The sequence below is a fragment of the Peromyscus californicus genome, unplaced genomic scaffold, assembly GCF_007827085.1.
Source record: "Peromyscus californicus insignis strain IS unplaced genomic scaffold, ASM782708v3 Scaffold_2__1_contigs__length_46816999, whole genome shotgun sequence".
Taxonomy (NCBI): domain Eukaryota; kingdom Metazoa; phylum Chordata; class Mammalia; order Rodentia; family Cricetidae; genus Peromyscus; species Peromyscus californicus.
This window is the reverse complement of record NW_026294540.1, coordinates 37,198,882-37,211,775: the sequence shown is the minus strand read 5'-3', so window position 1 is coordinate 37,211,775 and position 12,894 is coordinate 37,198,882. Positions and strand designations below refer to the sequence as shown.

The following is a 12,894-nucleotide window of genomic DNA, read 5'->3' as shown; positions in this document are numbered from 1 at the left end:
TTTGAGGACTCATTTATTTTAACTGTTTCAGAACCTGGATATTCCCTTTTAACATGACAATGTCCTTTTATTATTATTATTATTATAATATGTACAGTCGTTATCAAATTGACACAGCCCACAGGGGACAGAGAGGGCCCAAGGACTCTCCGAATTTCAAGAGAAGTGCATGAACAGTCAGCACACTGATAACGGCAAGCTGTAAGGATTTGGTAACCTCATTGCTGAGCAGCTACAAAACTGGACAGACTTCCGTTTATAGTGCAAAAAGCAAATTTAGTGGCACAAAAATGTCACCAAGTGAAAGCAATCCTAACCTAAATCCATTTGCAAGCCCCAAGAATCTCCTTGAGAAGCCTATTGAGAAATACTTATTTCTCAGAAGTTGTGAAAATTAATCACAAAAATTCAAACTTTGGAAAGCAATTCCTTGATGGTAGGAATCTGGTTCAAGATACAAGTCTGTCTGCTTCATTTAAACTAAGAGAGCCAGATTCAGAAACCACATTCATCAGCGGCTGAGTCCCCCTGGCTTCCGTGAGGGCCTTTATCTGGAACTGTTAAAGCTTCCTCTGTACTCTGTGACCTAATATGCCGCAGAACAATAGAAGTGGGCTTCCCTGTCTAACCACTATCCTAATATTAACAAGGCAATGTAGCTTGGAGGAATACGTTCATATACACCACTATAGGATCTTTCCTTTCTAGCCATCCAGATTGATGTTATAACTCCACAGGCTCTTACAAGTACACACATGTGTGCTAAAAATGATCTGATAACCATACAGAAAAGAACTGAGCTATAATCTTAGGTTGGTCACTTAGCAGAGTTGTGAAAACTATATTTTCTCCCTTTCCCTAAGCTTCCCAGTGAGGCCCAGAAAGTTCTCAGTTTACATAACAAGGGCTCATACAGCAGAAATAGGGATCTTCGGGAAACTGGACTCATAGACATGAGATAGATAAAAGGGCATCCTTCAGACACAAAGTGGCCCACAATAAAATTCAACAACAACAAAATGCCTTCTGAGCTGGGTGGTGGTGTCACACGCCTTTAATCCCAGCACTCGGGAGGCAGAGGCAGGCGGATCTCTGCGAATTTGAGGCCAGCCTGGTCTACAGAGCGAGATCCAGGACAGGATCCAAAGCTACACTGAGAAACCCTGTCTCAAAAAAAAAAAAGTTATTTAAAAAAATGCCTTCTGAGCCACCAAGCACCAGGCACAGTGGTGCAATCCTGTCATCTCTGCACTCCAGAGGCTGAAGTAAGAGGATCCAGATTTGGTGGGCAGCCTTTGCTACCCAGCAAGACTCTACCTCAAAAAATAAAAGGGAAAACTTCCATGGACAAGGCAACCCACATATTTACATAGTTTTACGATGAGTCAATGAGTAAACACCTTTCAACTTCCAATCCTGAGAATGACTCTGAATAACAAAGACATCTTTCATAAGTTAATTTCAATTTTAAAGTTTGTATATGAAAGATGTCCTAATGAAATCCATTACTTTTTATACTAAGCTAAAAATTTAATTCAAGAAATAAAGGGCTGGAGATGAGATGGAGAGATGGCTCAGCAGTTGTGATCACAGGATGTTCTTTCAGAGGACCTGGTTTGATTCCTAGCACCTAGACTGTTCACAATCACCTATAACTCCAGTTCCAGAGAATGTGACACCTCTTTTGCCCTTCTCAGGCACTGGGCACCCACATGGTGCACAGACATACATGCAGGCAAATATCCACACACATAAATAAAAATTTTAAAAAGAAAAGCTGGACTTTAAGTCACAACTCCCTTGTTTCCCATGTAAACAGACAAGCAAAGGTTAAAACCTCATGTGTTTGTTATTATTGCTGTTTTGTCCTTTTGAGACAGTCTCAATATGTAGCCTTAGCTGGCCTTGAACTCACTATGTAGCCTAACTATGTGGTTGGCCCTGATCCTTGCATTGATCCTCCTGCCTCTGCCTCCCGAGTGCTCGGATTACACCTATGCACCACTATACCTGGCTTCAAGTACATTCTCCCAGCACATACACACCCAACCTATTTCTGAGATTTGTGCTTTCTCCAAGGCTCCACAGAACAAGAGGAAGGAGGCGAAGGGTCCTCTGCAATGGGCTGCCCTTACTGGGGAAAGCCACCCCTGTCTTGTACAGGTCCCTAGATCATCAGACACCCCAGTTATGTTTTCAATGCACAGCTGCTCTTTTATCTACCATGTATGTCCAAGATAGAGCCTTCTCTTCTAACTAGTGAGCTCACTAAAAGGGATAATGCAAAAGTTACTTTACTTGATCAAAGAATTTATCTCATGGTGGAGTGTTTGACAAGTGTGAGATCCTGGGTTCAATCCCTAGTGCAGGAGAGAGAGAGAGAGAGAGAGAGAGAGAGAGAGAGAGAGAGAGAGAGAGAGAGAGAGAGAGAGAGAGAGAGAAACTACCCCAGTTGCAATATCAAGAAGCTATTTGGTGGAGGAACAATACCTCTAATCCTAATACTAAATCTAATGTAGATTTAGGCTACACAGCTACCCTCCAAGGATCAAAATATGAAAGAAAAATCTGCAAAGGTTGATACAAATCACCTGGACTTCATTAGGTCAAAATCTGATTATTTCTATTCATAAGTTCGTATTTTTTTTCTGGTTGCTTTGTTTTAAAAGACCTCAACAAAACTGATATGAGAATAGAATAAAGGAAGAATAATAGAAGGCAAACACATACTTCGTGTGTGTGTGTGTGTGTGTGTGTGTGTGTGTGTGTGTGTGTGTGTGTGTATAAAATCTATTTGTCAAAATGCATAAAAAAATTGATAGGCATTAAATCTTCTGGAAGTTTCTGGAATCCCCTTGACACACACTCTATCCAGTATGCTACTCTAGTGTTAATTTTCTATTTAAATGTCAATATCTTTACATATAATCTTTCCCAGCTTCCCTGGTATTTTCTGCAACACTCATCCTGGCTGCCTATCTACTTCTTTTGACATTCAGTAATCTTTTTTTTTTTTTTTTGGTTTTTCGAGACAGGGTTTCTCTGTGCAGCTTTGCGCCTTTCCTGGAACTCGCTTTGGAGACCAGGCTGGCCTCGAACTCACAAAGATCCGCCTGGCTCTGCCTCCCGAGTGCTGGGATTAAAGGCGTGCGCCACCACCGCCCGGCTTGACATTCAGTAATCTTATCCATTGGATCAGAACACAGAAGTCACCAAAAAGGATTTGATTCTAAGGCGACAGCAGAAACAATGCTACATTATACAGTATAATGACATCACTTAATGCTCAACTGAAGGGCACTCAATGGCATATAACCTGGTGTAGTTCTGGAAGACACATCTCTTTCACTGTAGATTTGTTTGAAACACTTGTATTGACTGGAGGCAGTTCTGCACTCGATAGCATTCCAAAATAACCCTTGACCTCAGATGCATTCCACAGACCGTGACAAGACTTGCTGTGAACTGGCGGGTGGGGAGGGAAGACCGAACAAGGTGAACCTAAGACCTGGGTTTGGACCCAGCTACAACTTGGCTGTGTCACCTCGAGCATCTCTTTTGATCGCCAGGGTTCTAATATCCTCAAAGCAAAAGATGAAGAGGTTGGACTAAGTTCTCTTCGAAGTTTCTTCCAACCTCTAAAGTTCTTTGAAATTTCAATAACTCCTCCTTCATTGAAAAGATAAGCAGTAATGATGGGAAGTTAACCTAGATTTTTTTTTCCTTAAAATTTCTGAGATGTTTTCTTTAGCTGAAGTTTTTCTATAAACTCTATGTCAAAACTATATGCAGAAAATATGGAAGGTCTGAGGGCTGGAAAAGAGAATCACTCACTGATGCCACTAAAATAGAAATTTCAATTATCCTCAGGCCAATTTGTCAATAGTTACTCAAAAGCTACTACTCCAATCACTGGCTTCCTAAAACAAAAATATGTTTCGTCGCTCCCTTCTCATCCCCAGAGATTCATTCCAAATAATATTAAATAAATAAATAAACTAACAACCACAGCATCTAAAAATCAATTTACAACTTTAGAACAAGTTTCCGGGAGTCAAGGAAACTCCGCACAGCTTCCCCGAGTCATTGGTTTCATTTACGGAATGACGAGAGATAAGAAACGGTTCTTATGGTAAGACGTGAGAAAAGCCACAACAGGCAGGTGACATCTGGAAAAAAGGAAGAAGCTTGAGGGGCCTTTAGGCAACAAGTTTAGAGAGCAGGAAAAGAGTCCCCCAGGGATGTGGGGGAATCTGTCGCTGCCACCTCGCCCCGCCGTCTCCCCCAACCCCCACCGCGTCGCCGCGCCCCCGCCCCCCATCCCACGCCCCTGCGGCAAGAAATCTCCCTAGGATCGCTTGTTTCCCGCGGCCTCCTGCCCTCGGCAGGCCTCCGATCCATCGCAGAGGCTGCCAGACCCCGCAGGCCCGCCATCCTCGCCGCCACCCCGCAAGACGCAGCGGCCCCGCAGCCCCCTGGCCCCGCTCACCTGCACCTGTTTGCGGAAGTGGCGCAGCCCCGGCACTGCCGACGGTCAGGAGGAGCAGCAGCAGCAGCAGCAGCAGCAGCACCGGCGTCCCCGAGGACGCCGGCGGCCCCGGCATCTCGTCCACCGCGCGGTCCCCCGGGGCCAGCTCTCGGGTCGCCGCCTTCAGTCAGTCAGTCAGTCCTCCGCGCTGCCTCAGCGACACCGGCGCCGGCTGCTTCGGGACACACGTCTCTTCGGCCAAACGTCAACCTCGTTCCCGGTCTGCATCCGCCGCTCTGGCCGCAGAACCATCATCATTCTTCCCGCCCGTCTGCGCCGCCGCCGCCCCTCAACAGCAGCAACGGCAGCCACCCTGCGGAGCCGCGGGCCCGGGCAGCCGCGCTCCCGCCGCCATGATGGGCTGCGTCATGTGACGTAGGGCGGAGGCGGGATGCCGTGACCGACACCTGGATTAGCCAATCGTCAGTCCATACTGGCTCCGGAGGCTCCGCCCCCTCAGCCGGAGGAGGCAAGGTAGAGATCGCTGCGCCCCCTGCAGACGGAGGAATGCGGCGTGGGCAGCAGGTAACACCGACAATTACTTTAAAATTTAAATTATAGGAAGATATAAAGAAGGCCATAAAAATCCACTTATAAGTCAATCTGGGACTTTTTCTCTCTTTTTCTTACTTTTCTTTTTATTCTTTTTCATTTCTTGTTTTCAATCAACATGGTTCTCCATATTTTATTATCCAAAACATAGACCGATTTTGCCTTCTTCATTTTTACTAATCGGAACTTTCCTAGCCTCTTCACCTTAGGTTGACCCTCACATCCTATCAGCTTTTGAGGAGCTTTGAACTTTTTAAAATTTCAATTAAACAAGAACAGAATGTTTGTGCCTTCACCAGCCAGTGACGTAGCTCGTAGGCTCAAGCTGGCCCCTCTGCCAAGACAGCCCAGCCCGTCCTGTCCCCTCTTGTTCACCTGGCAGATGCTCTTCCTTTCCTTCGTCAAGACACACCTAGACTATGACTTCATCGATGAAGGCTTCTCACCAATCCCCCAAACAATTGAACATCTACAGCCCCACCCCAACCCAGCCCTGGACCAGATACCATGTTTTATTGTTCCTGTGACTGTAAACCCCTTGAAGACAGCAGCCTCTCTTAGCCTGAAGTAGGTGTCTTCTAAAGGAACTGTGCTAGGTGTTGGTGCTGGGTGTGAGGAGGGAGCAGCTTCCAGGTGAGGAAGAAGACAGAGAGATTGCTTGCCTTGCTAGCCTGAGGACCTGAGTTTGATCCCCAGAACCCCACATAAAGAAAAGCCCACCTTGGTGGAGCATGCTTGCTGGGGAGGCAGAAAAAGATGGATCCTTGGGGTTTGCTGACAAGCCTAAGAAGCAAGTTCCAGGCCAAGAAGAGCCCCTACCTCAAAAAAAAGGGGGGACCTAAGGAATGACACCCAAGATTATCTTCTGCCCTCCATACACAAAGAGAGAAACAAATTTTACAAAAATGCACACACATACATGAATTCATGCTCAAACACAAAAGGAATGGAGAAAGCACTTTCAGTAACACAGCTCCGAGGCCACTTTGTTGGGGGTGGGGAGACCACCTTTTCTGACTCTGATGGTCCAATTTGTGAATGAGAGGAACTGATTTGCATCTTATCAGAGGGGACTTGAGCAACTGGCAAAGACAGAGCTCCCCCCATTCTCCAAACTCCCTGTAAATCCCAGCTGTCCATGGTGCCAACTCAGCACAGGGCACAGGATGTGTGGGGAACAACGTCTGTTGTTGACGATTGAGGCAAGCCACACTAAACACCTGAGGAAACAAGTAGCTGGTATGTGACGGATGCCTGAGCTTGGCTGCCACTTTCTGCTGGTCTTTCTGTGGGAAAGGGAAGGGAGGCAAAGGTCTAGAGAGGAGGCATAATCGCCCTGTTGTGCTTTGGGTTCCATCAGGAAGCTCAGCCCGCTGCGTTGAAGGAAGCTGGGAATTCATGCTACAACCTGACAAGAGACTCTGTGAAGAGCAGAGCTGGCCCAGGGAAAGCCCTGCCTCGTAATCCTCCTGGTAATTAATCATAATTAAGATGCACCCCAACAACGTGTCATTATGTGATCACAAAGCAGGTTTTGTTTTTATTTGAGTAAGCCCCAAAGTTGAAACACACACAAACACACAACTGTTTTCCCCCTCGCATGGGTTAAGGTACACATTCCTCAGAGGCTGTCTGATGGAAACCTTTACCCTGGCTCCCACCTCACTGTTTCTACCTTTGCCCAGTGCTTGCCTTGAAGACTTCTAGTTACAGATTTGACAAGACAAACAAAGACTTGTTGGATTGGTGAAGGTTCTTCTCAGAGTCGGGGGGAAAAAAAGCCATCTTTTAGCATAATTTAGGATTAGATTCCCTAAGATCAGAATCGATAATAGTTCAGTGTTTCTGTAGCTGTCTGCGCTTGTCTGCAGCCTTCTCCAAGTTTTCCTCCATGCCAAGCAATCGTTCAGAAGACCCTGCTAGCACTGTGTGTCCTGCCAGCTAGAGCTGGTGGAGGCTTGCAGGCTGAAGGACAGGAAGTCTGTTTAGTACAGAATGAGTTGCAGCTATGGAGAGCTGGTGTCTCGTAGGCACCCTAAAGGTTTGCAGAGCTCAGCTAAATCATATGGGACATCCAGGAGGGTCCTGTTGAAAGTCATTGGTTGAACTTTGTGGGCCAGTAGTTAAACACCACCATTCTTCCAAAAAAGAAAAAAGAGAAAGAAAGAAAATTATTTTATGTGTATGGGTATTTTGCCTGCTTGTATATATGTGTATATATGTTTGTGCTGTGCCCTCGGAAGCCAGAAGAGGACGTTGGATCCTCTGGAGCTGGAGTTACAGGAAGTTGTGATTTATGGGGGTGCTGGGAATTGAACCCAGTCTTCTGGAAGAGCAGCCATTGCTCTTAGCTGCTAAGCTGTCTCTCCAGCTCCACTCCATGAGGATCTTATGACTGTCCCTTGCTTCTCTAACTTGAATCCTTCTTGCTGTCAAATTACTTTAATCCAACTTCAGGCAAATTAGGAGACCAAGTAGGTTAAAGTTCTTCACAGTCCCTAGTTCTCTGCCAGCAGCTAGCTGGCTTTATCTGCATGCTGTGTTGGCTGTCCATCCAGGTGTGTCTCTGTGTCCCTTGGCTCCTACAGCCTTCTACATCCTGTCTAAGGCATGTGACTCCGGCAGATCATCATATGTCTTTCAGAGCCTTTCCTGAGCCACTTCCCACTTGGAAGGCGGGGAGAAACGCAGTATGACAAAGTTTATGTCTAATAAATTAACACTTTTAATATATGTAATCTATACTGCAATATAATGATGCTCTCCATAAGACAATTACAAGATTTATAAAAAGTATACAACAGACGGTAAGATTCAGGAATGGAAAATCACTTCAGAATCATATTAACGAACAGATTCCCACTCCCACCCCCACCCCAAGTTCATCAGCACGGATGCCTTCATTTGGAGGTAAGCTTTATTTAACGATGACTTTCAGATCATTTTTGATGTGTCAGACTGCTCTAAGCACTTTACACGTAATCACTCTTTAGTCTTTTTCTAATTTTAGGATATTTTCATCACCCACTAAAGAAATTCTGGAGCTGGGGAGATGGCTCAGCAGGTAAAGGCACTTGCTGCTGAGACTGACAATCTGAGTTCCATCCCCATGCTCCGAATGGGAGAAGAGAAGCGCTTCCCAAAGGAAGCCCTCTGACCTCCCAGAGCACCGTGCCATTGGGTGTGCATGCACACTCACACAGAAATAAATGAAGTAATAAAAAATGCTATACCTACTCCTAGCCTTTCCCCATCCCCCATCCGTAGGCAACCCCTAAATTATGTGTGTTTCAGTGGGGGGCGTTGCCCATTCTAGATATTGAATATAAATAAAATTATATACTATATGACTTTCTTATTTTGTAAATGACTTAATTGCTGGTTCCAGTTTGCAAATGATACAGAAACAGAGAAGCTAAGTGCTTTGGCCAAAGTAAGCAGCAAATGTAAGATCCAGGTTCCCCAGACTTTGCTGCATTTTACAATAACAAATGAAAAAAGGTGGGTGAGGTGGCTCAGCAGGCAAAAGTGCCACCAAGCCTAAGGACCTGAGTTCAGTCCCCATGACCCACATGGTGGAAAGAAAGAGCCAACTCCTCTAAGTTGTCTTCTGACCACCTCATACGCACCAGGCATGTCCCTGCCTACAGAAAATAAGTAAATAAATAAACATCTTTAATGAATAATCAAAAGTAGACATGCATGGGGCTGAAGAGGGCTCGGAGGTTAAGAACACTTGCTTCTCTTGAAGAGGACCCAGGTTTGGTTCCCAGAACCCATATGGCTACTCACAACCATCTGTAACTCCAGTTGCAAGGGATCTCATGACCTCTTCTGGCTTCTGAGAGCACCAGGCACACATGGGGTACCCAAACATACATGCAGACAAACACTCATTAGATAGAAATGAATAATTTCTTTTAAAAGCGTAGACAACTAAATATAATGGCACATGCCTGTAATTCCAGGACTATGAGTTCCAGGCCAGCCTGGGTGCTTTCTCTTTCTTAAAAACTAAAACCAACAAACAAAAAGCTTTGTTGTTGTTGTTGTTGTTGTTGTTGTTGTTGTTGTTGATATGGCAGATCTTTTTTAAAAATAAGGCACAGGCCAAGTTGTTCCATCTGTGCCTCTCTAGGAAGAGATTAGGTAAATGTTCACCATGGTGGTGCATACTTTTAATCTCAGCACCCCAGAGGCAGAAGCAGGCAGATCTCTATGAGTTTGAAACCAGCCTAATCTACATAGCAGGTTCCAGGTCAGCCTCAGCTCCATAGTGAGACCGTATCTCAAAAGAGAAGGGGGAATGGGAAAGAATTTGCCTTCAGGTAAGGCCAGGGGCAGAGGGGATGGTGGAGATGGAGATAGTGGTGTTTTCCCCAGAGAGTAGCGGCTCAACAATCTTTGTGGATTCCAAAGATAGAATCTCTCTCTGTATTTTAAATTTCTTTGGCCTGTCTAGTAGATGAATTCTTTCCTACATTGAGAAATCCCAACAATCTTTTTTTTTCTTAATCTGTGTGTGTGTGTGTGTGTGCGCGCGCGCGCGTGTGTGCGCGCGCGCGCACACGCCAGCGAGTGTTCTTGTGTGTAAGTGACATTTGTGAATACACACATGCCATAGTCTGTGTGTGAAGGTCAGAGGACAACTTTGGATGGCAGTCCTTGCTTTCTACTTTGTTTGAGACAAATCCCCTGTTCCTTTTTCTTCTGGGTACCCCAGGCAGACTGGCCTGGGGATTCTCCGGTCTCTGCCTCTTATCTCTTTGTGATAAGGCTGGGTTTACAGATACATGCTAAGGCATCTCCCTTTACATGGGTGCTGCAGATCCAAACTCAGGCTCTCCCCCTTACATAGCAAGCATTTTATACACTGTACCATCTCCTCAGGCCCCATGATATAATTTTGGTCTTACAAAGGCTAAGGGCTAGAGCCTTATAATCATCTCTCAGCTACTTTGAATTTCTCTGCAAAGACCCTGGGCCTCACCTTCCCATGGATGCAGCCTATGCTAGACAAGGCTCTCTAGAGGAACCCTGCAGCAACCCCACCTGACATCCTCTCATTCAGCCATTCCTAAATTACATGTGCATATGATTCTAGGCAGCAGCACAACCATGATGGACAAGACTGACTCAGTCCTCGTTCTCTTGGTGTTCATGCTCTGGCCTAGGACCAAAATCCCACAGTTGATTGTGAAAGACCCTGTGAATGAACTACTGCCATGGGCTAGGTGTCAAAGAACATGTGTGCCAGGCAACCGTCCCTGGTGATCAGGGATGGCTTCTCTGATGTTTAAGCAGCAATCCCAAAGAGACCAGAGGAGGATAAAACAAAGGGAGAGGGGATGGAGAGGTGCAGATGTACGCAGGTCTTTTTTGTTTGGGTTTGAGTTTTTTGTTTGTTTGTTTGTTTGTTTGTTTTGGTTTTTCAAGACAGGAGGGTTTCTCTGTGTAGCTTTGCGCCTTTCCTGGAACTCACTCTGTAGCCCAGGCTGGCCTCGAATTCACAGAGATCCACCTGGCTCTGCCTCCCAAGTGTGGGTTTGGTTTTTCGAGACAGGGTTTCTCTGTGCAGCCCTGGCTGTCCTGGAACTCGCTCTGTAGACCAGGCTGGCCACAAACTTAGAGATCAGCCTGCCTCTGCTGGGATTAAAGGTATGTGCTACCACTGCCTGGCTATGTGCAGGTCTTAATACTTTTTGTCTGTGGTGTGTCAAAGTGTGTGGTTCTCTGCTAGGCAGACCCGGAGGAGGTAAGTGTTGATGGGAAAAAAGAAGATCTGGTATAAGATGATGGGAGTTGGGTGTACCAGGGAACAGGGAGGATAGGCAGAGTCAGGCACTGAGTTTGGTAAAGAGATGAGACTTGGGAGATGATTTGGAGTAGTGTAGGGTCAGGCCTGGCTCCTTCCACTTGTCCCCACAGGACATGGGGGTTCTTTTTCCACTTTTAGGTCCAGGGCGCAAATATACTCTGTGAGTCCTATCTTTTCTAAGATCCCCTTGGAAGCCACAAGAGTCACAATGTTCCCATCCCTGTTTTAATTGTTGGTTTCTGGGGCTTTTCTTGCAAAGGGCACCACCGATCCTAGTCAAGTTTGCTTTTCTCCAATTCATTCCACAAGCATTCAACTAACCCCTCATGGGGCTGTAGTGCGTTAGGCAGGCTTCAGACACTGAGGCGAACAAGATAAGGTCCCTACCCTCGAGGAGATTACTCCTAAGATTGGCAGAGCACAGGCCACATGGGAAACCCCACCCACCAGTCACAGGGCCTTTGCCCCAAGCCCATAAAACCAGACTGACACTGAGTGTCACCGCCTGCTGTGTTGGTTCCCGCCAAGGCAACTAGGCAACTGGGCCAGCCTGGGCAGGGCACACGTAAGCTGGCATGTAGGCAGGTGGGGCAAGGTCTCTGGGCTGGTGCTTGCCACTCAGTGTCTGCTGTGTCACCCGCTGGCCCTTGCCCAGCCCTGGACCAGGAGGGATTTCAGGAAGACTGAACCTACAAGCAAAGCAAGACCTGGAAAGACAGGATCTAGAATTATATGTGGTCCAGTCTTGGGGAATCTGGGACAATGTACTTGGGTGACCTCCTAACAAAATGAATACATCCAGGCATATGTGAGGAACAGGGAAAAGGCCCGTTCTGGACTAGGGGCATGGTTTAGTGGTAGAAGACTTGTCTAGAATCTCCCAGTGAGGGAGTGGGAGCAGAGCTCAACAACAGAACACTTTTGTAGAGTCCTCCAGTGAGGAACTGGAGATGTAGTTCAGTAGTAGAACCCTTGCCTAGAATCCTCTAGTGAGGGGCTAGAGGTATGGCTCAAAGGGAAAGTGGTTGCCTAGATTCCTCCAGTGAGGGGGCTGAGGGTCCACTTGGGCCTCTGTTTTGTTGTTGTTGTTTTCATTTTTGAGACATTTACAGGATCTTGCTGTGTAGCCAAGGCTGGGATTGCAAACATTCGCCATCACACTCTGCCTACACCTGACTCTCTTTAGCTTGTCCTATCATGCCATCTTTTTTCATCTACGAGTCCCCACAGTGGTCCCAAGGAAGCCTAGGAGCTTCGGGGGTGAGGGTGGGGTGTCTCAGGAAAGGAAACAAATTCTGTCTTCCGCACAACACAGAGGCCTGCCTTAAGAAGTGATGAAATAAGCCGGGCGGTGGTGGCGCACGCCTTTAATCCCAGCACTTGGGAGGCAGAGCCAGGCGGATCTCTGTGAGTTCGAGGCCAGCCTGGACTACCAAGTGAGTCCCAGGAAAGGCGCAAAGCTACACAGAGAAACCCTGTCTCGAAAAACCAAAAAAAAAAAAAAAAAAAAAGAAGTGATGAAATAGCCTGATGGTAGTGGCCTACATCTTTAATCCCAGTACTCAGAGGTAGAAGCAGGCAGATCTCTGTGAGTTCGAGGCCAGCCTGGTCTACAGAGCGAGATCCAGGACAGCCAGGGCTACACAGAGAAAGCCTGTCTTGGAAAAAAAAAAAGGGGGGGGGGAATGACACTTCCATGACCTACCTGTGTAGAACCTGGAATCGACGCTCAAATGAAGTGACAATTGTGTGGTTCACTTTTGGGCTCAGAGCCCAGCAGGAAGCTTGTCTCATCAGCAGCCCCCACCCCTTGTGGCTGGGGCTAAAGGTGATGTTAGGGCTAAGGGAGGCCCCAGGTGTCTTCCTGTACCTCCCATTGCCCCACCTGTTTGTGTCCAAAGGTATTTATTAAGGTAGTTCCTGCATCTGCCAACAGGCTGGGCCGGAATGTGTGCTTCTTTTGTAAGACTCAATGGACTTATTATTTAATAGACTA

The 12,894-nt window shown here is 46.5% G+C and overlaps 2 protein-coding genes across 4 annotated transcripts in view; one reads left to right on the top strand and one right to left on the bottom strand.

Moving 5' to 3' along the window:
- Positions 1-4,867, bottom strand: part of Lmtk2 (lemur tyrosine kinase 2) — a 95,966-nt gene extending 91,099 nt beyond the window's left edge. For both annotated transcript variants that reach the window (XM_052754408.1, XM_052754409.1), the window contains exon 1: positions 4,490-4,867. In XM_052754408.1, the coding sequence (XP_052610368.1) occupies positions 4,490-4,604 (115 nt within the window). In that variant the 5' untranslated portion in view covers positions 4,605-4,867. The remainder of the gene's footprint in view (positions 1-4,489) is intronic.
- A 205-nt stretch (positions 4,868-5,072) lies between these two features.
- Positions 5,073-12,894, top strand: part of Ocm2 (oncomodulin 2) — a 66,623-nt gene continuing 58,801 nt past the window's right edge. Inside the window, exons 1-2 of one of the 2 annotated variants that reach the window (XM_052754415.1) lie at positions 5,073-6,319; positions 6,441-6,552. The gene's annotated coding sequence lies outside the window, so the exon portion shown is untranslated. Of the gene's footprint in view, positions 6,553-12,894 lie in introns of both variants that reach the window. The other variant, XM_052754413.1, reaches the window with a different exon arrangement.